The 25467-nt window shown below is 38.2% G+C and overlaps 1 protein-coding gene across 2 annotated transcripts in view; it reads left to right on the top strand.

The window, feature by feature from the left end:
• Positions 1 to 1258: 1258 nt before the first annotated feature.
• fndc1 (fibronectin type III domain containing 1) overlaps positions 1259 to 25467 on the top strand; it is a 32669-nt gene continuing 8460 nt past the window's right edge. Inside the window, exons 1-15 of one of the 2 annotated variants that reach the window (XM_055021475.1) lie at positions 1259 to 1331; positions 11087 to 11281; positions 12493 to 12561; positions 15945 to 16181; positions 16330 to 16428; positions 17082 to 17199; positions 17337 to 17524; positions 17934 to 18041; positions 18236 to 18424; positions 18521 to 21079; positions 21230 to 21345; positions 21449 to 21560; positions 21821 to 22150; positions 22772 to 22846; positions 23761 to 23919. In XM_055021475.1, the coding sequence (XP_054877450.1) occupies positions 1259 to 1331; positions 11087 to 11281; positions 12493 to 12561; positions 15945 to 16181; positions 16330 to 16428; positions 17082 to 17199; positions 17337 to 17524; positions 17934 to 18041; positions 18236 to 18424; positions 18521 to 21079; positions 21230 to 21345; positions 21449 to 21560; positions 21821 to 22150; positions 22772 to 22846; positions 23761 to 23919 (4627 nt within the window). The remainder of the gene's footprint in view (positions 1332 to 11086; positions 11282 to 12492; positions 12562 to 15944; positions 16182 to 16329; positions 16429 to 17081; positions 17200 to 17336; positions 17525 to 17933; positions 18042 to 18235; positions 18425 to 18520; positions 21080 to 21229; positions 21346 to 21448; positions 21561 to 21820; positions 22151 to 22771; positions 22847 to 23760; positions 23920 to 25467) is intronic. The other variant, XM_055021477.1, reaches the window with a different exon arrangement.

Here is a 25467-nt window from a genome sequence, read left to right on the forward strand (position 1 = left end):
GTAAAAGCATATGTTTACTTTTCTTGGGGAACCTATAGAATAGAATAGAATAGAATAGAATAGAATAGAATAGAATAGAATAGAATAGAATAGAATAGAATAGAATAGAAGAAAACAGGCAAATGACTCAAAAAGCATGTAATAAAACATTTCAAACCATTAGAATGGGTAAAATGTTACATAAAAATGTCTTCAAACAACATATTGAGTCCAGATTGTTATCACATGTAGGGATCAGGTTAGATTCTTGTCTGCAAGCCCAGACCTACAGCGGTGGTGTTTCCAGAGTCTAACTACAGCTGGCAGGAATGACCTCCTGCATTTTCCAGTGAGAATGGATGGCTGAATAAAACTTCTGTGGGTTTATTATGTTTGTTAAGCGTTTCTTGGAGATAATATGAGTTATTTCCAATAAATATTAACTGCGTTGTCATCCTCAATCACCAATCCCAGCCTGGTGAGTTTCATACCAAGGTCAGATGCATCTCACTCTGACAAAATCTGAAGTTGTAATCTCCACATTATAATACAGATGTTATAGGACCTGACCCTCCTCAAGTTGTGGACCAACTCATCCCTTTTTAATACAACCAACAATAACATTGTCAGAAGAATATTTCAATTAATGCCATGTCTTTGAATCGTTGTTAAAATCTGCTGAAGAGGTTGGAAATAGCAAGTGGTGGTATTTTTCCCAGAGGGGCATTCATAATGATGCCCATCAGGCGATTTATGACACAAGTTATGAATAAGCAAATAGCGCCATCTTCTGGCTGCAGTTGTGGAAGTGACGATAAAGAAGCTCTTCCGCACTCAGCTTCCAGTGTTGGTAAGTTCTTCTCGCTTTCTGAAGAGGGAGACATTTTCTTAAATATGAACCTCCGCTGGCTTCATTTTTATCAAATAGTGAACAGAGTTATGCAGCAAGGGCACCTGCAAGAATTTAAAGACAAGAGTACTCGCAGTGAGGGTTTGTCTGTTCATTATTTACCAAAGAAAAAACAAATTTGTTTTGTTTTTCTTTTATTTGTTTCCTTTGTTTTTATCTTCCGTCGTCAAATTTGTTCCTTTTGGATCGCACACTTGAATTGCAACTTTCTGGAAGTTTCCGCAAGTCATTTTTGTTCTAGTAGATAAATCACACCGTGGGATTCAACAAGGTTTCCATCTGCAGGAAGAAGAGGGAGGGTCGGCGCGTCCCTGCCCTCTGCATCCAGCTGTCCCTTCACTCCGCAGCTGCAGAGCGCCACATTTAACAATGGCTGCAGCCGCAAGAAGGACGCTGCTGGCGCTATTCTTTACGTTTTGCGCTCCACAATGCGGATGGGCAGGTAAAATAAATTGTATTATTGCGTTTTAATGGGGTTGCAGGTTTTGCGCCCAGCTGTGCTGCTTGGCGGATGAGTTTGTGTTGCTTGTGCCTTTTTTGAGACTTATGCAAAAAAAAAGAAAAAAAGTTATCTGTAAAAGATAAATTCATTATGTCTGTGCGTGATTGTTAAAGGAGTTAATTTCTGCTTGAGGCAATAAAACGAGTGGACTTTTATTTATTATAATATTTTGCAATAAGCTTTACGTTTTTTATGCATTTGAAAATGGAAAACGTTGCTCAGAATAGTTTGTATTTTTTAATTGAAGCTTCTAAATCTTATGTAGAGGAGAAGTACAGTTACTGAAAGATCTAATCAATCTGCTGTGGCTGCTGTGGTTAGTAGGATGGTGACAAATTTCACCCTTCACCAAAAAATACACTGATTAGGTCCAATTGCTTCCTTTAGGTGATTTTGTGCCAGATTGGTGACTATTCAGGCTGACAGTGGTAATAAATGACCTGGCTGTGAAGTTTTTTGTCCGTCACCCTTCCAATCTTTCATGGGTTATTTATTGTGAATGTGTTTGATAGTAAGCCCGACCCAAATGATTTTAACCCGCAAGTCATTTATCACTTGTGCTGCACATTTTCCTTCAGTATGCACGGACACTAAATTGCAGTACCAGACGTCTTAAAAAATGTCCAGTGTTTTTTTTTTTATAAAATCCATTTTCAGTCACCGAACTTTACATTCTTCAGACAATAAAAATATTCTGAAAATAGAACAAAAGAAATTGTCATAAATTTCAATGAAGCTCAGAGAGTATTAGACAGGAGGTCCCTAGTCCTTTTAGCTGGGTTCAAAGACCATGCTCTCCTTTTTCCTTCCCCCTCCTAAAGTAGATCCAGCACACATCTTGTGAGTTGATCTGTGAGTTTCTATTTGTTCTGGTCTCAAATGTGAGCAATTGGTGCATGAGATCAGTGCTTTCTCTAGAACAGATGCTCTTTGTTGTGGTCTTTCTTTTCTTTATGTATTAAGTGCCATCAATGAAACCTCATATGTTCTCCCACCTGAAAACAACTTAGCAAATTTAGTCTTCAACACTTCTGATCTGAACAAAGTAGTGCAGATGTCTTAAGTTATTGCTTGATTTGGGTGTTTGAGAATCAGCTTATTAATTAACTGTGGATGTACTTTATAGTTTTCTCATTTAAGTCTTCACAGGAGTATAGTAAATGAATTAAGGTATTGCAAAATATCCAGATGTTTTTAGAAACCAGAGCCAACCTAAGGTGGCCCTATGTGGTGTTTCTTTTGGGGGCCCACTTGTTCATTAAGTGTGCATTTAGCCAATTAGTGATCTAATTCCTGTATTCATTACATTGCAGAATATGAAAGCTGCAAATGAACTCTGGCAATAAGGATGCTTCTAAAACTTACTCAACAGGTTTTTTTTCCCCCAACATTACTCTGGATTCAACTTCATCTATCTTCATGTTGAATTTGGCCAGTTTCATACTGGGTGTTAGTGTGGTGTTAGTTTTCTATTTGTAAGAAGGCCAAAAAGCTTCATTGTGGTCTGACCTAAACAGAGTGCTGTTTTTATCCATGTTTCCTGTCTCCTATGCAGGTTGTGTCAAATTGTGTATCACTTTTTTTGTCTTTCTACCTTCTGCTTCTCCATGAAGACCAGATGTCAGTCTCCCACGTGAGTTGTGGATTTTTGCGACCCCTTTAGAGTTATAATGGGCCTCTTGGCTGCTTTTTTAAATAACGTCTCCCTCTTACTAGCTTTTCTGTTTCTGCTTTGAAAAAGGGTTCCCACAACATAATGCTACCACGACTATGTTTCACTATGTGGAGGTTTTATTTTGGCCTTATCCTGCATGTGGGCCAAAACATTAACATTTGATCTTATCTGACCAGAAGGCATTTGATTGCAACACAACTAGCATCTCCTATAAGTTGTGTAAGTTTGATATGTAATGCTTTGTGCACTAACTAGTGAAAAAATAAATATGTGACAGAACTTTTTGAATCCCTTCTGGTAAATAAATGACACTTTAAGGGTGTTGAATAGTTACACATGCGGTTGAGATGAGGTTATTTCTCAGACTTTCTGATTTGATCTGACAGCTGTGTCTGCTGTATAACACTTTAATGCAAACATGAAAGAATGAGGGGGTGGAGAAGAATCACAGAAAATTTTCATTCAACCTTTACCTTTATTTACAATCAATTAGTGCATAAGCTGTAAAGACCCAAGCAGCTGCAGATAACTATACAACAATTTTAAATTATGATGACTACCATAAATATTAAACTATAAAGGTTGTATCTTTAATGGATTGGTGACCTGTCCACAACTCGACTAATAACTACTGGACACAAGTGCCCAGTTCACTGTGTGTCACCTTCTGTCGCATAGAGGAGGTTTACACCTCAGGCTGGCATTGCAAGGAACTGTGAAAATAGTAAAAGAAACAAAACCCCAACAATGTCAAATCTGTCTGTGCAGCTTTACTCTAAAAGCTTATGGAAAGTTTGTGGAGAATAAGTGAGACAGAGAGTGTTTGGAAAGATGGGATCATGTTCTTGCAGGCAAGTGGAATTTTATTCCACTGCTTCTCTTAACATGTTGGGATTCTGCAGGTACTTGGCATTTTCCAACAAAAACCTTCAGAGTGAACAAAACCATAAAAAAGAGAGAGAGAACACAGACTTTCTGTCATAATGTCTGCAGGCAGGACATACATCTATGCTTTTAGTTTTTTCCACCGAATCAGGAAAATTCTATCACTGGCATAATTTCTGACCTGTAACCCCAATGCCCTGCTGCTTGGCTGCCTGTCGAAGCTACCAGTGCTGGCATGAGCAAATCCTGTGATGATGTCATCTCTGGGCGTCCTTCCAAATATTCAAACAAGTACCACCTGGAAGATGAGCGAGCACACCTGTCAGAGCATAACAAAGATCAACCTACTCAAGGTGCAGGAAGGCAGTGAAGTAGAGTGTCACTCTTCAATAGTGAGTAAATACTGGAAATGAGAGCAAGTGTATGTTTTGACAAAACATACACTTACTTTATTCGATAATTATGTTGGCCTGCTTCTGCTTGAAGAAGAAATAAAGAGCAAATAAAAGTTGTAAAATTATATTTCCATTGAAAACTTTAAAAATATTCTCAGTGCTAGCTTTATTACAATAAGAGTCGTTTGCTGAAGCATAAACAGAATTTCTGCCAGAGTTTAGCAGATTGACAAACTAAATCTAAATCAAATTAAGCATCAAGAAGGCATCCCAGAAACAAGTACTTCTTAGGTTATTCATGCCCCTTCAAATATTTCACATTTTGTGATATCGGAATTACAAACTTCTTTGTTTGTGGAGATTTTATGTCACCGATCTACACCAAATAGTTCACAGACATGAAGTGAAAGGAGAAACAAACATAGCATTGATCTTTTTTTTTTTTTTTATAAATGAAAGCAAATAAAGCGTAACTTGACTTTTTAGAGCCGTGTAGAAACACTCTTTGCTGCAATCATAAGAGCAAGTCTTTACACACCAACTTTGCATGTTTAACGATTCACAGGGGACTTCAAGAGTACAGCAATTTTCAAGTCTTACAACATATTCTTAATTGGATTTGGGTTGTGACTTTAACAAGTTGATTCTTAATATACTTAAATATATTTTGATCTAAATCCAAGTGGAGCTCCAGCTAAATGTTTGGGGCTGTTATGCTGTTGAATCTCTTCTCCAGCCGATCTCTAACAGATTCACTCCCAGGATTACACTGTATTTAGCTCCATCTGTGTTTTTCCTTAGTTCTTAATAGCATCCCCACATCATAATGCTGCCACCACCATGTTTCTTAAGAGCGGGATGGTGTGTTAAGGATGAGAGAGGGTTAATATTCTGCCCAACATGGCACCAGATCATCTTCTTCCATACGTTTTTGTGGCACATTGGAAGCAGGACGTTTTGAGGCATTCCTTCAACAATGCTTTTTTCTTGACACTTTTAGAAAAAAATGGCATTTTAAGTGAGCATAACCAAGAAATCAAGAGTTATTATAGGGCTCCTGGCTGCTTCTTTGATTAATGCTCTTCTTGCCCATTCTGTCTGTTTAGGTAGACGCCCATGTGTTGGTGGGTTTGCAGTTGTGCCATGTTCTTTCCATCTCTTGATGATGGATTAAAAAGTACTTTGTGGGACTTTAAAATCTTGAGGTATTGTTTAATTACCCAAACCTTCTTCGAGCTTCTCCACAACTATATCCCCCAACTGTCAGATGTCTTCTGTATTATTTAGATGATGTTTTCTATTCAGCACATGTGTTCATACTGGGATTAGAACTTCAAAATTATGTTTTTGTTACTGGGAGATTCTGTTTTCTAATTATTCAATTCAGTTTATTTTCAAAGTGCCAGTTCACCACAAATGACACTTTTCAATTCAACCATGCATACATTCCTGCTGATTCTGGTTTCCAACATTTATTTGTTTGTTTGTTTTTTTGCAATTTCTGTCTAAGGAAACTCTGCAGATTGCATCGAGTCATTAACTTGCAGCATTCTCTCCTCTTAAAATTACAAAGTGTACATATAAAAGTGACCACTAAAACATATAAGACAAAGAAACCACACAATAAAAAAAGATTAAACAACATAGGGTAAAAAATCAGCATATCAAGTGGTGTCAATGCTCATCCATGTTTGAGCAAAGAGGTGAGCATTAGGAAGTGATTTTCAAACAGTGAGAGAAGCGGTATGTCTAATTTGCAGAGGTAACAAATTAGAGAGACCTCTGCTTATCCTGCCTTGTGCTTAGAATAAGCAGAGGCAGCTTATTCCTCTATTACAGAGGTAGCTGTAATAGAAAAGACACAACATGGTCAGGTAAGAGCTGATTATCTGACCAGAGGGAAAGGCAGGGTATGTACAGATTGAACAGCCCAGAGAGTAAGACTGGAGTAAGACCTCGGAGGGGTAAAAAACAAATAATAAAAAGAAAAATGTTTGTAGAGCCAGTGGAGAGAAGCTAAAATGAGGGTGATGGGCTCGTATTTACTCGTGCAAGGCGAAAGACAGAGTAAGATTAAAGAGAGTTGTAGTAAGATTAAAGAGTTGATACAACTTCACAGCAAGCATTTCAGAACTTTATAGAATTTTTTTAATGTGCATTATTTCTATTCTGCCTTACAAGACCCTCTTTGTGTGTTCTGTCAAATAAATTGTGACAAATTGTGAAAATGTTCATGTGGGTGTGAATGCTTTTAAAAAACGTTGCATTTAGTCTGGTTATAGCAAATCGTCTGATTACCGTCCCATTCCCACAACTAACCACAGGATTAAGCAGGCATAGAGAAAAGAAAATCTGACATAGAAAATAGATGGATGTGCAGAAATGTCTAAACCATGTGGAAATAGTGGTAATATGGGAAGTCTGTTCTGCCTGTTGGAAAAGAGTGAAGTGGAAATGGGTGAAGTCTTCAATGAGGCATAAACCAAGAAGAAAGATTACACACAGGTGCTTTAGCAATTGGTATCAAAATTGCATATGTGGCATTTGTAGTCAGCCAATATTCATAAAAAATGTTTAGAAAACTAGATGGATGCAGTATAAACAGAATGCATTCCATTTCTTGTCATAGATGTAGACAAAATATGGAACAATTTTTTTTGACTGTAGTAGATTAGAGTAAAAAGTTTAATAATGCTCATTCAATGTGAGCTCATAAATATCTCAAAAGTATCTGACAAAACCTCAACTATGAGAATACCAGAGAAGTTGAAAAGGAGGCTTCATGTATGTAGAGCAGGACCAAAGAGCAGAGAGAGAAGGAAAAACTTCAAAATTTTGTTTTTGATAGACCACAATATAATTCGGTCATAACTAAAACTCCAACTCCAATGTTCTTTCTGCAACCAGAAAGACACTTAAAAAGGAGCAACAAAAGCAAATGAGGTGGATTAGGAGGGCTTGCCAACAATGGATGGGGTTATAACAAGAAACTTTGAAGTATCTTCTTTGCTGCTGGGGTTAATCCCAATAAGCTGCTATCATGTTGTGACAATCAAGAGACTGCGGTACTTCAATAGCCGTTAGTCAGGGGCTTGTTGCAAGACAACAAACTTGAAGAAGTTTTCTTGTCGCTGTGTTTGGTCATAGCATCATCAAACACAGCGGTGTTTGTCTCTGAGGACACTTGGATGAAATTATTTAAAACGTTTAATTTACCTAAGGGATTAATAAAGTATTTTTGAATTTGTATTGATTTTATTGAGAAAAACTTGAGTCTAACAGCTGTGTAAACTGTTTTTATATTTATAAAACATTTTTAAACTGCTATCATGATGAATTTTGGATACAGTTGATGCAACACACCAAATCAGCATGTAGAAAAATGTGTGAAAAAATTTGTTTTGGCAGTAGGTTAAAAATTGACAGCCAGGTCAAACAATTCTCTTAAAGGGTGTGGTCAGTGCAAAAGAGGAATATGGTGTCTCACTGGAAGTGATATGTGGAGAGTCGTTTGGGGTTTTATTCCACTGCCAAAACAAAAAGAAACAGGATTTCTGTGGATAAAACATCATTGAAGTAGTTGGGTATTTTCCTTTTCTAAGATACTTTTTGTTGTTTTGTACTGCAAATACAAATTGTATATAGTTATACTTTAGCTATGTAAAATCTTTGAAACAAATCTAATTGATTCGTTTAAAATCATTCAGTATAACAAAGCCTTATTTAAAAAGAAAAAACACAGACAATACCCCACAACCAAAAGTAAAATGAGTGTGACCAATTGCTACTATACTGATGGTCATTTGTCAAATAAGAACTGAAAACAAAATCCATCCAATCAGATTGAAAGTCTAGCATTTTAATTTTTACTTTGATTTTTGAAAATAGCATCATCAAAAAGTACACAAACACAGATTCCTGTGACTGAACATGATTTGTGCAGCATCAACATTACTACAAAAAGATTACTGCCTTCAACTTACTCACATTCATCATGTTACAACCATCATTTTATTTGATGATGATTTTTTTTCTGCTAGATCAAAATAATCAGGATAACTAGTGCATAACTGTGAAGTGGAAGAAAATTGATACATGACTTGAAATTCTTTGTACAATGAAAGTCTAAAAGCTGTGATGGACATTTACTCTGACAGCGGCAAATCCCGTTTTACAAAATTCCCTCAAAAGTCATGAAATTATTCAAGTGTCCACCTGCGTCTCATCTAATTTTATCACAAATAATCTGATCTTTAGGTATTTCAAAGAACTCTATTGAGTCCAGTTTCTAAAAAATGGAAAGTGCATGGCACAATTATGAACCAACCAACTCAGCTGGTCACGTAAGCTGATAGACTCCCAAGGAGAGCATAAAGGTGAGAAGCACTAAAAAGGATCATTTTTATTCATGATTCGTTATTCGTAGTTTGACCAATGACAAACCATAAACAGATTCCTTTATATTCCTAGTTCTTACAAAAATCTATGTGGAAGCAAAATGTATTTTGAAAGATTGAGCATGCTTTCTGGCGTAAAAGAAGGGTCAGTGTGATTTTGTGGCTGGGTGAGAGGGTTTTCTTTTAAAATCTCATTGCAGCTGCATGAGCACTAATAAATTACAGAACTACAGCAGTCATTTGACCTCAGGCCTGAGCTGCTTGTGCTTCTTGTGCCAAAGTATTCATGCACCTACACGTGCCTGCCGGTCTGTCTGTGGGTCATCAGGTGTGCATGTGTGGTGTATCAATCTAACCTACACACAAGGTTATAAAATAGCACACCCTGTCTTTCTGTCCTCATTCTTGCCATATGTATGACTTTACTCCATCAAATTCAATCACTCTTTGTTTGTTTTTGTATCACGGTCACAAACAGAGCAGAGACCATTTTTATTAATTGCTTTGTCTCCGGTCTCCTACAGCCAAGCCCTCCGCTGTCAGACTTTAACGCAACATCTCCTCAGTTAACTGGTTCCAAAAAATTTTGTAGTTGGAAGACAAACATGCATCCGCAGAATTTGGAGGAGTCTTGATTTAATTAAACATATTAGCCTTCCCTTTGCATCATACATTTTCCAAAGAGACAGAAAGAAGTACGGACAGAGAAGTGTAATGACAGGGTTACTGGAAACAGAAACGACTGAAAGTTGTGCTAGAGGAGAATGACTCGAACAGCTGGTGAAAACCACCCTCCCCGAATGACTTATTCCTTAATGAAAAAGTAATTAGGCAAGAAGTTCTGCTTTTATTTTATTTTACTGCTCCGTGTTCATTTTAGTCTCACATCTATAGTGAGAGTGAAAAAAAAATATGATAAGGGATTCCTTCAAAACTGAAACTCCAAAAAGCATTGGAGTTCAATAAAATTCCCCAAACGGGAAGACACCTGTAAGCAGGAGACTTGGAGATGCATTTTAGGAGGCATAACAAAAACATTGATTGTGAATCAGAATAGTGGAAAAACATCCAATTAACACCTAAGAAAGTACCCACACGTTAAAGTTTGAAAATGCTTAAAGCTTCAGACTCCAAATGATAAAGCTATTGTTTATACATTCAAAACTAAACTATGAGACTCACAAGACTTATAAGTTATCCATGATCTGCATAAATGTTTTGGTTTGTTCTCACTGGTCTCATCGGTGGGGTTTCCAGCAACATCTGGAACAGGGAGCTGATTTTACTCAAAAACACCAATGCATCCCACCTGCATTCGATCAAACGTCTTACAGATGAAGTCAGCAAGCCAGATCGCTCATAGTGGAAAATTTGGCCCAGATTTTTTATTTTTGAAGACCATGTGGAAAGTCAGAGAATAATCTCCACATGAACTGTTTTATGTACAAGTGTATGTGCTGGATATGAACGGTTTGAACTTTGTGTGCATTGGTGTTCAGAGGTAGGCAGCATTTCTTCAAAATAAAGCAAGATCGAACTGAAAAAAATAGTCTTGCAGAACAGTTACGTTTGGTTCCAGATGTATAATCAGTAGAAGTTCAATTGACATATTTCCACACTAGCTGAGGGCTTGAAATGGGAACTGAATTTTACATTTATTGAAATAACTTGTGCGGCCAAACTATCATGTAAAATAAAAGGAGTTTTAATTTGATTTTCAGTTTGTAATTGCTGCATAATTGAATCATTGGAATTCTGTGCTATATTTAAAGTAAATTGCAAATCATATCAAGGTTTTTCCTGCGTTACAGAGACCTGAAGTGATGTGTTTTTTGCATGGTTTATGGTGTCAGCATCATTTTTATTTGTTGATTCAGATGGGTTTCAAACATTTACGTAATTTCTGAAGCCTGAAACCAACTGAGATTGTTTATTTCCCATATCTCCAAACCAAGCATTGGAGTTCAGACAATTTATTTTAGACAAACTAAATACATGATTTCATTCTGAAGTGAAAGCTCCACAGTCAATAGGAGAAACAAAAGTTTCTCATTGTCACAAAACTTTCAGCATTCAACATTGTCTGCAGTTGTTTATACATCTGATTAGTTGGTATTTTCTAACGCTACCTCCAGGAGCGTATAGCTCTACATTTATAATGAAGCATAGCAAGAACTATGAATAAATTGGAAACTGTCAGTTGGTTGTGAAGTCGGGATAGAAAATTAGATTTCAGAACCAATATAGTATGTTTTAAAAACAAAAGGTTATCACGTCTGTCACATTATTAATGTTTAGGTCAAATTTATTTTGTCAAAATCATTTTAAAATCTTGTTTTACAGCAGAAAAAACTCTGCGGCCTCAAAGCGGGAAGCAGACAGCTGCAGACAAAGTCTTCAGGGAGAGCTGGGAGCCTTCGATCCATCTGGATGGAAGACCCGTGGACCGCTTCGTCTTCAACTCCAACAAGCCCAGCAGGTCTCATCGCTTCACTAAAGTGAACAAAGAGAGCCGTCCACATTCAGTGGAGGATGTAGGTAAGACAAATGACGTTTAAATGATGCATTGTTGACAATCTGAGATAGTGGATCCTAACAAAGCAAACTGGAGTGAATGTTCAAATATCGATAGAAGCTATTGAAAGGGAAATAAATAGACATGCTGCATAAAAATAAATTTGACTGAGAGTTTTTTTTTTCTAAATTGAATCTTGAGTTCTCAAGTCCAACAGTGATAAGAGGTCAAGCAAATTTATATGCTGTCAACACAAGAAGTAGAGGAGAGAAAAAAAACAGGCTTGAGTGCACATGTGATTGATTTATTTTCTGTGGATTAGTTCATAATTGGACGTACTTCGAGAAGTACTTCGAGAAGTTTTGCCAGAAAAAACAAAGTTGGATCATGACTTGTATATGTGATCAACAGTCATGGACTTAGTGCTTATCCTAGATTGTAAAGTAACATTTAACTCCCTGTCCTGTAAAGAATATTTTGGGCTCTTGGTCCTCCCACACAAAAACAGTAGTCTACATTGTTGAGACAGTGATGTCTGCTTTTGTCATTATTCTAATTGCATCAGTCTTTGACAGCTCAGAGCCAAACTTCATGAGCGACGCAAAGTCTGCAGAAAGCTGTTTTTCAAGCCCCGGCCCTACTCTTATAACTCAGTTCTCTGTGTTGTGGTGACTTGTTATGAGCATGTGTGGTCGTGGAACTGATGCACAGTAGTGAAGTCATGCATCTTCATGTATTGTGTCTCCAGCTTGTTGAAAACAGCAACTCCAGATGCCTTTTGGATTGTGTGTGCTGCTCAGTGTATGTTGTGGCAGACCTTGTAGTCTTTCCAGCTCCGGTGAGGTTCGCCATAAATCTTTGGCAACTGGGCTGAAGTTTTAGTCCTGCCTCTCCAGAAATTCCTCTGGGTCCATATGCTGTTCCCTTAGAAGCATGAAAGCTACATTAGTTACCATAAATAACACCGCTCTCTTTGCTTCCACATCATTAATATGTCTGGCCAGCCACTGTAGAAGCAAAAAATAATAAAAAATAAGCAGACTTATTATAAGATGTGGAATAATGTAATGGAGAGAGGATATTAGAAAAAAACATTCCACTTTTTTCAATATCACATAAAAGGAATTGACCTGCTCACCAGAAAAGAACAACAGAAAGCATACTGGTTAGAGAAATGTTTTGTTCCGCACCTGACAGCATAACAAATGCAGTCAGTTTCTTCTTTGTATTTCAGACCCAGAGTGGATCAATCTGGACGGATTTGCTGTGTTGAGTCATGCACCTGTGAACAACTCATCAGCAGGTAAACTCTGTCTCAAAGAAGAATTGTTTGCACTGGTAACTTTATTAGGTGCATTTGTTCAACTGCTTGTTGAAACAGACACACTAATTTCATTTATTTGTGAAAATGTGGTGAAGATTACTTTCTTAAGTTCACAACAAGTATCAGAAGAGAGAAGAAAAGGGTTTTAAGTGACTGTGAATGTGTCATGGTTGCTGGTGCCAGATGAGCTGGTCTGACTGGTCAGAAACAGCCAATATGTAAACAGTGGTTTTATAAATAGTACAGACATTACAGAGAATGGTCCTAGAAAAAAGAAAATGTACTGAGCGGAAACTGTGTTGACCAAATGTCTTGTCAGAAGTCTAAATGATTGAAAGACTACAGTAGTTACAACAAAGGTATGTTGTATTTCATCACTGGATGTACAACGCTTCAAACCAGATGCGTTAAAGCAGCATAGGAACACACCAAATGTCAGAAATTTCTTTTTCAGCTGTGACATGTAAGACTTTAGGTTCAAAATTTGGTTTAAACTCCATGAAAGCATATATTTGCTTATGCTACCTTGCTTCATTGGTTCGGCTTGGTACTGGAGGTGCCTCTCACTTCATATCCTCTTAAGGGATCTAAAGAAGTTGTGACTCATTGTTTCCTATTTATTTTAACCAGGTATATTTTCCTTGTGGGTCATCCAAAATTTAACATCGAGTAAGAATGTGTGGTAATGGTATATGCTACATAAATGACATCATATTTCCTTTACAATGATCTCAGTAGAAAGCCAAATTGTGTGAAAATTAGTAGCAGGCACATGTGCTTCTTGCTTATTGTCACATTAACATCTGTAAGGAACTTGTGGAACTGTGATGTAGAAGATTATAACCCCCATTCACCAATGCTTTGGGGTTAAATTGGCTTTCTTTTTAGTCCCATTTGTTTCAAATATAGGAAATTGTTATTGGAAGACTAACATGACCAGACTCTGTTCCAGCTTGGTCTGTCTGCAGGTCTTACATCTTTGGCTTTTGAAGTTTTTCATTGGGAGGAGCAGAGAATCAAGAACCACAAATTTCTTTAGTGATAGCAAGGCTAATCAAAATGCTTTTCTATGGGGGAGTGTTGTTCCCCAGTTTTGCTTTAGTGGCTATCCTTAACCAACTACTGGGTTCATGTCAAAGTAATTTTAGACTAAAAAAATGCTTATGACACTAATTAATGGTTAAACAGCAAGAAATACTGATACCATAATAGTAAATAACTCAAGCTAGGGAGAAGGGCAAATTAATTATTTAATGATGGAGGGTTTATTTTGTCCTTGGATTCTATAAAAACAGATCAGCATAATCATAAACTACAATTATGTTTAATCATCTTTTAATCTAAAAGAATGCCAATCAGAGAATATGTCCCCAGAGAGATGCTTAATCTCTTTACATTAGTCTTTTGCAGATTTCAGGAAAACAAATGATAGAATTAACTTTTTTATTTTAACTGAGAAGAGAAAACAACTTCTCTGTTTTAGGATAATCACAGCCAGTTTTGGATTGTGCAAATGTCTCACTGTCGCTGTACTTTGAAAATATTCAATGTTAATTCATAACATCAATTCAGAAGAGCTAAAGGTGCTTGTATCATAATGACATCTAGTGTCATTGTAATGCATTAGATGCATTATAATGGATCCAGTGCATTACAGTAACATAATACACATTATGTAATATGTATCAGAATATATTTTTTATCAAATATATTCAGAACCCAATAAAACTAAGATGCCAAAACTTAAGCTCTTTTATCAGGTAAGCTGCAGTAAATGTACTGTGCAAATGTAAACTGCCATTTGGTTAGTTTGGCTATTTAATGTTTCAGATTATGTGCCGAACTAATCACTCGTGACAAACCACTGGTAAATAATTACTCATTCATCATATGTCATCAGTGCTGTGTATTTTATGTGCAGTTGTTTTGTTCCCCTCCTGACTTGTTAATAAACTATCTTTCCAGATAAACCTCAACTGATTATGTGGGCATGTAGGAAAACTCCTTAGCAGAAAATTGTTTTTGGAGCTGAACCTTTGGGGAAAGTGAGCAACACACTGTATCCTGAGACCTAAATCTTGCAGTTTAACATTTGCAATATTTAGGTTGTTTTTGGATTTGGTGAAATGTCATGGACAGTAGTTAAAGCCAGCTAGTTTTTGAAAAGCCCTGAGTCAAAGAAAACTTACATCTCATCTCATAAAAATCTGATGCAAAATTGACTGAGGTGGCTCTCTCCTCTGAGGCAACAGTGGTATCGTCATGCCAGCGTTGCCACAGCCTCAGCCATCAAGGCTGAAAAAAGAGATTATGAATTAAGTGTACTTTTGGAGTTAATGGTTTGGTTGTCAGTGCCAAACTATGCAGTCTGACAAATAACCAGAGAAAAAGAGAATGACAAATCTGGAAGTTAGCTGATGAAAACCACATGATTCTGGTTCTGGTTTTAGAGAGTAAGTGTCATCAGAGATGTTGGTAAAGTCAGGGTTAAATATTTAATGATGCATTGGCTTATGATAGACTATATGCTTTTTTAACATTCCATTTTATTTGCCTTTTATGTTTCTGTAGGTTGATATGTAAGACAGCAGAATATTCTGTGGAAAAATCAACTCGGCTGTGCTGGCAGGAAATGTGACATACAGACACCAAAGGCAGAAAACAGTTTTTCAGTTTGATACACATTGACCATTTCTTTTCTGGACATCTTTCACATTGGATATCTCATACATTGATTTTCACCTGATACCCTTTTTGTTTTTTCATCAAATGTCACCTGTCAAGTTGACATATGATGGCATTTCCTTTTTTGATAGGACATTTACCTTCAGCTTTTTTCTCTGATTGCAATAAAGAAAAAATGTATGAAAAAACAGATGAAGAAAACAAGAGTAGGAAAGTGGAAAGTGTTTTATTTTTCATGTGTCTTCTGGCAGGTCTTCAGCTTACCACTTCTTCAACCAGATGATCTCCTTCATCGGCCAAAAAGAAGGAGATTGTTTGGCAGTGAGAGTCAATGTGTACAAGATTTCCCAAAGTGCAGTGGCTACTAGGAGTAGACGCAAATTTAAAGCAGAACAGCAGAAGTTGAGACAAATAACAGATGACACATCTACATCTTTTCCTTTTAGTGATAAATGACTTTGTTTACTGTGACCTGAGGATGAATGGAGTATGTGTGTTTAATAATAAGCAAATGTGTAGTCAATGGAACAGAAGGTGGGGTCATTTTCCATGGCAGAGTCCCAAGGAGGCCTTAAGGGAAGGACAAGTCAGTGCTCTGTGTAGAACTGAGTTATGGAGACTCAAAGGTGGGATGAAATCAAGTGCTTTTTCAAAAGTTCCTTATCATCCATCAACAGGTTTTGTCAGGACCGCAGTCAGAAGCAACTCTGCTGCAGGACGAAAGACCAGGGTAGACAGAACCACTCAGCCTGCTGGTGCTGCCTTCACCAGGACACACAGGAGGGCGCCTCAGTCCTCCTCGGGCCCGAGACAGCCTGAGAAAGCTTTGCCAGGAACCCCGCTGTTAGAAAGAAGACGCCAGCAGCGAACCAAGCCTCAGGCTGACCAGAGAAACCGACAAGCACAAAAACTCAGTAAGAGGACCTACATTTTATATAACTGATAACCAGGGATTGTTTGTTTTTTCTGTGATAAGATTGCTAGGTAAAAACATTTTTTGGGCTATCTTTAGTGTTCATAGTGTAAACCCTGGCCGTGCCTGGTATCCTTTTCTATTCATAGCATCTGAGTCCGTTCATGTGGTGTCACTGCAGGCACAGAAGGCCCTTGGGCAGAGTCTACCCAACAATGGAGCAGCTACAGCCAAAACTTCCCCACCAGGTACCCAGATTAAGCTCATTTAGAAAACCTATCAGAAGTATCTATACCACTTTAACTTCTTTGTCATAACAATCACAAACTTTATGTAATGTATTAGACCATAACAAAGCAGTCTTTTGCAAATTTCCTCCAAAGTCCCTTGCATATTGTTCCACAGATCTTCACATCAACTCTGACCACCATGGTGCTGCCAAGACTGCTTTTATTTCCTATACATGATTTTTCATGTAGGCCTAGTTTATTTTAGTCGCATTTGAGCAAAGCTCCTTATTTCAAACAGCTACTGTGTGTCTTGAATATCTAGTGGCAAACCACAAACAGAAGTTATTGTTGCTGTCTTTCAACATAGGCTTTTGTTTTGCTATTCATCTATAAAGAACAGATTTATAGGGTACATAAGTGACTGTTATCTTCTCAACAAATTCTCTTTACTGAACTGTAGCTCTCTGCTGGTCTTCTATAGTAACCCTCTGCTGGTCTTCTATAGTAACCATTGCTCTTTATCGAAATAAGATCATTTTCGTTTGTGGTTGTGAAACAACAAAATGTGAAAAGTCCCATAAATACTTTTTCAAGTCCGGGTGGGAAGTAAATGATTTTGTTCGCACCTAAATATATTTGTCTTGATGTCTGTGAAACTGTGTGTTGTTTAGAGCCTCCTGAATATGAGGCCCAGGACATCAGTGTCAGAGTCATGTCTGCAAAGTCAGTCCTCATCTCCTGGGTTGACCCTGCTGTTGAAATGAGGAAAGTTGACCCCGGGGCATCCAGGTGGGCTTTTAAAAACTGTTGCTGTGTAAACCCTTTTTAAAAAAAATGACAGACTAGAATTTAATGCAAAAAATGAGCTGAAATTAAACCTTAAGCGGCTGATTGTAACAGAGCATTTTCATGTACTCTTTAATCAGATCATACACAGTCAGGTTCAGGGAGAAGGGGGAATCAGCACGCTGGGAGTACAAGGAAAGCAACCAGAGAAGAATAATGATCGACACCCTGTCCGCTGATGGCATGTACGAGTTCTCCGTCAGAATCTCTGAAGGAGAAAAACAGGGCAAATGGAGCGTTTCAGTATTTCAGCGGACTCCTGAGTCGGGTATGCATTGTCACAGCATTTGCTAAAAGAAATACCCTGTTAAGCCTTTTCTCCTTTTTTCTTCATGCTACACCTCATTACTAACACCACATATAAGTCTCTTGATATATATTTTTGGCTGCAGCTCTGTCAGAGTTGGAGCAGTTATGCTATGTCACAGGAGCTCCTGAGCTGTGGTTCACTGGAATGTCAGAATTTATTGCCTGGCTTCCCGTTCAGATCTGCATCTGCAGCTCCATACAAACTGCCATGGGACATTTTCTGTCCATATAAGGCAGCTGTATTTTGTTCAGTTGAAGCTACACCCTTTCCACACACTTTCAAAACCTGCTTTGACCTTTCATACATGATGTTCTTCTGCTTTTTTGCTCCTAATTTTATTTTTACTTTATTCCCCACTCTTTCACAGCGCCATCTGGGCCACCTGAAAATTTTGAAGTCAAGCCACTAAGAGGAAAAGGAACTGCTGTGATTGCAACTTGGGATCCTCCAGAAGAACCAAATGGAAGGATAAGAGGTGACAAAGGCCAAATATCATTTTCTTGAATCTCTGCTATCCTTTGGCATTATATTTATAGCCATGTGGGTTGTGGGTAAATATTGTGAATCTGAATTTCAACTTCTCTTCAAACTAATTTCACCAAGTGAGACATTTAAAATACTTACAAATAGATTCTTCTTGGTGAATATTTGTGCTTTATATACACACAGAGTATATTTTGTCCTACGCCCCTGCTATTAAACCATTTGGGATGAAAACCATAACATATCGGGAGGGCACCACCAAAGCCACCATTGATGGCCTGACACCAGGAGAGCGTTATATTTTCAAGATCAGAGCCACCAACAGGAGAGGAATGGGACCACAGAGCAAGGCCTTCAGTGTTGCCATGCCACGGTGTAAACACATTTGACTCTACATAATATATGCATGCATTTATTCTTGAAAATCACACATCATAACTCCTTGATTGTTTTCACTTTTGTCTCTTCCAGCCAGTGGTACTGCCTCTTCGCTTTCAGAACCCAAGGACCCTCAGACAACTAGTAAAACTATAATTGAACAGGATATTGATAAGAAATCCGACCTCGAGCCCACAGAAATGCCTGAGGGTCCAATTACGACCCCAAAGCCACACAATACCAACAGACGTCTACGTCCACTTTCCCAGACACGCTCTTATCACAGTATCTTCTCCTCTATCAGGGGTTCAGTCAGGAATACAGCAAACAGAGGCTCAACAAGAGGAGCAGAGAGAGAAAATGAAGAACAAGAAGATGACAAAAAACCCACAACACCATCTCCTGTAGTAGAAACAACTACAGTTGTGCCAGAGACAAAAGAGCTGGACAACAATGTCTCCCCTCTGTCTGAGGAGGATGTTGATTATGATGTTCAGCCCCTCACTACAGAAACACCCAGCCTGAAGGCTTTGACACCCTCCCCAACCAAATCTGCATTTAAACGTCCTTATCGACCAAATAGAAGGCCAATCAAGATCAGGGTCCACCAAAAAACTGGATCTAAAAGTACTTCTGTGTCATCCTCTGATTCATCTTCTTCATCATCTTCAACTGCATCCTCATCATCTTCTGCAATGTCCCCAGTTTCCTCTTCTTCTGAAAACTCGTTTTCTTCTACCTCCAGATCATCATTGTCACACACGTCGTTATTGGCTTCCTCACATATTGCAGAATCAGAACCAAGTAAAAAGGACAGCGCTGACTCAACAAACCATAAGACCACAAAAATACACCAAAAACCCGACCTAACTTCAACTAGAAACAGTTTAACACACAGAAAGCCCTTGATCGTTGTCAATTCACAGGAGACAGAGTCTACACCGACAGATACTAGCTCCTCTATGCCAGAGCGCAGCAGCAACACTGGCTCTCGTTTTGGTTCAAGATATGGTTATGGACGACGACAGACTGGATCTTTCTTTCGAGGGAATTCAACTCGTTTGCTAAATGGCTATAAACCATCTGTGACCACACAGTTTAATCCTCCAAGCCGAAGTAATAATCAGGTGATATCAAATACAGGTAGTTCAGATAAAACCCAGTCTACATTAACAGAAAGAAGTCAGAACCATGATACCTTAAATCCTTCTGATCCAAAATCATCCAAGTCAACTTCAAGAAGCACACTGGACAGTCAAACAACATCAGACTCATCAGTTTTTGATAAATCACAGCCCGCAACAGAGTCAAGGTCTCATGGCTCTAAACTTTCACAAGACACTCAAGCATCCACATCACATAGTCCAATCCACAATTTGAATACAGACATATCAGGTTCTTCTCAGTCAGTGTCACAAAGGCATAGTTCTTCAACGTCACAAAACAACAAAAACTCACGGGGTTCAGACACATCATCTAATCGAGACATTTCTCTCAGCAGGAGAAATGAAGACACTGATTACAATAATAAAGATGATATAGAAAGTAAAGCTGAGGGGTCAACTTTAAACTCCAGAGCTCAAACGACACAAGACATTAGGGAAGAAGACAGACAAGACGAAAGTAGTAATAAAAAACCTGTGGGTCCTCGTACAAGAATTAGCTCTTCCTTTGCTGAAAGATTTCCTTGGCTAGCAAGTCACTATCCAGGCAGATTTACCTCGAGTTCAAGGACTTCATATCCCAGGCAGGATGCCAGGACTCCTTTAACGAGGGTGTCATCTTCTGTTGGTGCTGGAAGACCACTCTTAAGAGAGACACCAACTAGGGTGTCTGGGGCAGCTGGAGCTTCAGGAGTTTCTTTAAAGCAAGAGACCGCTGAAGATCTGAAGATTATGACCAGACCTGATTCAATAAAAAATAGTGTTGTACTAAACTCTGGGAAGTCTTCTTTGCCCAATCAACATGCTGTAACTGGTGACACCAGACATCCAACAACAGTTTCTTCCTCTGAAACTGGCTCCCTTTCGCTTGAGAAATCAAGTGTAGTAAGAGACTTCAGTGAGGTCACCCATAAAGAAATATCTAAGAGTGGAAATAATATGAGGGAAAATGTTGATACACTGAGTACAGGGAGGAAAGGAAAACTTACAGATGCAACATCTGTCCAGACAAATCCTGCTTTACCACCTGTCCAGAGACATGAAGAAAACAATGAGAGTGCGGCTGCAAAAGAAACTTTGTCCAGGGCAAGGGCAGGAACTTCTACTGGAATAAGCTCAAGTATTCGTCGTCCTGGCGTAGGAACGAATGGAAGGGTACGGTCTCCTCTGTTAGCTAACAGGCAGCTTGCTGGATCAAGGCTTTCTTTCAGACCACAGCTAGTGCAGAACTCTCGGCTTGGTGGGTCAACACCTGACTCATCTTCAACTTCTTCCTTAAACATGCCCAAACCAGTCCTTACCTCTGCCAGTGATGCTGATCGTGATGCTACTGTGAAAGATACAGAATTAACTGGTGGAAACACACATTCTGGATCGTCATCACCTTCATCCAGAGACACCTTTAGGAATCAAGGGGGTAGGACTCGCTATCCCATAGTTCGAGGTAGCCCAAACAATGGAGGACGATTCAAGCCAGGCAGTGGAAATGGTAAAGTCTTTTGGTATTTGTATCTGTTTGAAAATACTATTTGTACTATATTGATTGAAATGTACTTGAACTAAAGGCAAATTTCTAAATGATAAAGTGTTAAAGTATAATGATTACAGTAAGCTCTGCCTCAAATCTTTTAACTGGTAGGTAAAAATGGAAAGCCCAATCTGACAGCAATGAATGGAAAAGACACCACTTCCTCTCATGGAAGCAATAAGGCTGTTGGACACAAGTTCATCACTGGGCCTGATGGAACCAGATGGGTAACAAATTCTTATGGGCTTCATTGAACTCTTATTCCCCAGCCTGGTATACATTAAATTTATGCTTTGTAAAAAAAAATATATGCATATATTTTGTTTATAGGTGGTTGACTTGGAGAAAGGTGTTCTTATGAACCAAGATGGGCAAGTTCTTCAGGACTCACAAGGCAAAGCCAAGAGAGTTGTCCTTGGAGAAGATGGACGCACTATTTTTGGTAATATACTTTAGATATTTTTTGGTTGCTTGTTTTTTTATGTGTTAAGTATCATATAATCTCAAGGAGTTGAGAAAATTGTATCAATTCAAAAGACTGGTTTGGTGCAAACCAATCACAAGTCTCTGTAAACAGCTTTGTTTTTCCATATTTACTGCATTTATTTTACAACATGAGCATTGAGTTTTAAGTGTGATAGTTTTTGCATTTGAAACTTCTAAAAATACACTCCTCTCTCCTCTTCTATCATATACCACCAGACCATATGGGTAGCCCCCTCGTAAGCCAGGAAGGTATTGCTTTGTTCGGACATGGCAGAGACAGCCAGCCTGTGGTCAATCCCAAAGACAAGGTCCTCATGATTGGAGGAAAACCTGTTCTTGGTTTGGATGTGCCTCCTCCCAAAACTTCAACCACCACCACGACTTTGGCTCCCTCTACCACCTTAGGGCCAACCACAGATTGGACCACAGAGGATTTTAGCACTGCACTGCCCTACCCAACCTGTCCACCAGGAACTTTCTCCAAAACAGATGAATTTGGATATCCAGTACTTGATCCAGATGGAATTTTGGACTGCTATCCTGAAGGTGAGAACATTGACAAGAGATGTCTTAGTGAATTATTTTGTTGCATTACTTAAGCATCACACGCTAACAACATTAACAGGTTTTTGATCCATGGGAAGCCAAATTAATGATGAAAATGATAAGCACACAAAAGTATGACTTCACTCAGTTGAACTTGAAACCATCCAGGGCAAGGCTGTGAATGCTTCCTGTCTGTATCCTCAGAGTCCCATTACTGTGTGTATTACTGTGTGATCTGGTGTGTGTATAAAAGAGCTGAGTGCAGTTAAGTAAGACCACAGAAGCCACATGTAAGTCTCTGCATGTGGAAGCTGGCTACGGTCACAGTACAGACTGGTTAAATACTCTAAAATCCTTCAGTTGCACATTGTTATTGGTGTTACAATATGCCAAAAAACAAGCATAAACATATAACAGGACTTTCCTGTTATGTGCTGCATATTTGTATATAATATAAGTCTAGATTAATTACAACAAGTGCAATGACATAACTTAGAAACAAGTCAAATAACAGGCACAAAGCTGTTTTTAAATGAAAACATATTTTATTATTATTATTGGTTCAGAAACTTTAAATCAACTGTGAGATTGATGCTGCAGCTTGTTCTACTTCTCTGACAGAGGAATCCTCAGGGATGGAAATGGATCCTTTGCTTACAGTGGCGATGATGCCTGATGCTTTAAATCTTGACAAAGGTATTGGCTGCGTTTGGCTTCAGACCAATCTACCACAGGGCTTGAATTGACTAATTGCATTGCATGATCTGTCTGTCACAATTCTGTTTTCATGATTTGCCAACTTCTCCCTTTTCTACTTTGTTGACCTTTCCTGTGATCTTCATATATTTATTTTTTTCTTGAAAGCATTTGTTTTGCTTGATCAAAGTTCACCACTGTGGTCCTGGATCACATCCACTATGCACTGCTTTGAATCACTTTTTATTCTAAAAGCCTCACGTAGTTACAATGCTAAAATGAATGTCCTTGCTTATAATTTCATTCAATGGATTTGCTGTTTCAACTCTCCGTTATATAATTGCTAGAACCTAGCTTCTGCCAAACAGCAAGCTGAATGAAAAACTGCAGGGACTGTTTTGTGTGAGAACTTAGATTTACTCGGTCGCTTTAGGGGATTACTTGCTCATAATAATCTTTTTTTTCTGTTTTGGGCTTGCCAGAAAAGTCTCACTGAGTTTTGAAATATGCTTAGCATTTTCTTGCCAACGCACGGTGCTGGTCAGCATGTTTGTGGACCATGATGTAACAGCACGGTGCACTGGTGCACCCCAAGTCATAAACTGGGATGAAAGAGGAAGGAGTTTATTAAATGTCATCCACTTTTGTGGATGAAATTACATTACAGGTTTGTTTGGTTTGGAGAGTTGTGAAATAGTTCTTGTTGCACACACGGAAAATATGGGTAGCAAAATTACAGCTTTAGATGTTGATTACAAGCAAAGCAATCTCACCCATCTGTCTACAGTAGAGTAAACAAGTCTAACATTCTCATTTTACAGTCATTGTGAAGATTAAAAAACATAAATGCTTAGTTCGGGCAAAAATATTGGAAATGAATTCATTAAGTACTGATTACCATGTACGATTTCTAGATGAACTGTTGGTGCAAACCACCTTACCACCAACTACCACCACAATTGCCACAACTACTACCACTACTACAGTGATCCCATCTACAGAGCCACAACTGAGGGTGTCCAACCGAGGTCCTGTATCGGAGTTTGATCTCAGCGGGAAGAAGCGCTTCACAGGTACACAAACATTTACTTCTGAATCCCTTAGCAAAAATAAATTAACCAGTCATGTCATTAGATGCTCTTGTTGAATTTCTTGTCAACACAAATAGCAAATCAGTTAATGACATGGTAGCAATTCACTGAATTAAGGTATTTAGAGGTTGTGACGATGGCGCACTGAAATTCAAATTCAGAATTCAAGTGCATTTAAGTGGCTTTGAATGTGGTCTGAGTATTAATAAAATGAGCAATTAATATTAGCTTAATTTTTCTTGCAGTTCTTACTCATTGCTTAAGTCTTTTTTAGTGTTTTATGTTATCTAAAGAACACAACTCAAGCCTAACCGCCCAAGAGGCGGTTATTCCTCCTGGACTGTAGGATGAAGTCCTTCAGCATAATTTCAATCAACAAATTTATGTGTTCACGGTGAATGCCATTGATTAATAATAAGTCTGATTTGTATTTTTTGGGGGCAAACCACTTCCACAAGATAAGTAAAATACATTCTAGTGTTTATTATCTTATTTGCATGTTGCTGCAGGAAAATGTCACATTTTTATTAATTGAATGAAAATCAGTTTTTCATACAACATTTATCGCTTGACAGACAGCGTCTTCATGAGACTGTATTACATAAATGATTAAAAGAAAACTTTTCTAATTACTTTGAGATAAAAATTTTGACTCTTTCCCTAAGTGTGTATGTCCAAATGGTTTTAAATGCATCTGTGCTGATACTGTATCTGTTTCATTGAGGAGAGCCAATACTTAAACTCGATTTTAGTAAACGAAGCCAGTATGTCACGACTTTTTGTGTAAATTGCACATGAGAAACGCTTGGGAAGTGAAAGAAGGTGTTGCACTGTTCTCACTGTCTCTATAATACTTATCGGGTATCAAACTGACTTTGACTTTTGAAATTTCAACAACATCCAGCAATTTTTGGGGGTGAAAAGACATCTGGTTGCCATAAAATCAGATTTTGGTCCATCAAGGACAAGATTTATTACTCTCGATCCAGGGAGGGCCATTGACATGAACCTTTATAGTATGTTATCCTTGACTAATGGCTGTTTTTTACTTACAAACAGATTAAATGCACACTGTCACTCTCATTTATATTGATATTTGAGAGGAGCCTTTTAAAAAGTAAAATTTATGACCATATCCTTATAAATACAATATGAATGAATCTGTTCCAAAAGGCGAGCTGCAATGATGCAACAATGCTGAACACCCACAGATTTATAATTCACATGACCATGTGAAAGCTATCGTTCTTCCAACTTAAAAATGGAAATCATAAAAGCTGAAGTGTCTGGCCTCAGCGCAGATAGATTAGTCTGTTGGCTCAACATAGAGACTTCCTCCTCCAAGTTTATTAGATTAATATTTTTAGGTCCACATCCGCAGCTTGCCAGTCCACTGACATGCCTTAGAAAAAAAAAGTGTCTGACAAAGACTCCTGCAGCTGTTGATTTCTAGTTTGTCTGAGCAAATTTTACTCAAAAAGTATGAATTAATCACTCTCATTATCTGAGGTGAAAATATTTTGTCATAAT

This window comes from Poeciliopsis prolifica, unplaced genomic scaffold (assembly GCF_027474105.1).
Source record: "Poeciliopsis prolifica strain line A6 unplaced genomic scaffold, Auburn_PproV2 SCAFFOLD076, whole genome shotgun sequence".
Taxonomy (NCBI): domain Eukaryota; kingdom Metazoa; phylum Chordata; class Actinopteri; order Cyprinodontiformes; family Poeciliidae; genus Poeciliopsis; species Poeciliopsis prolifica.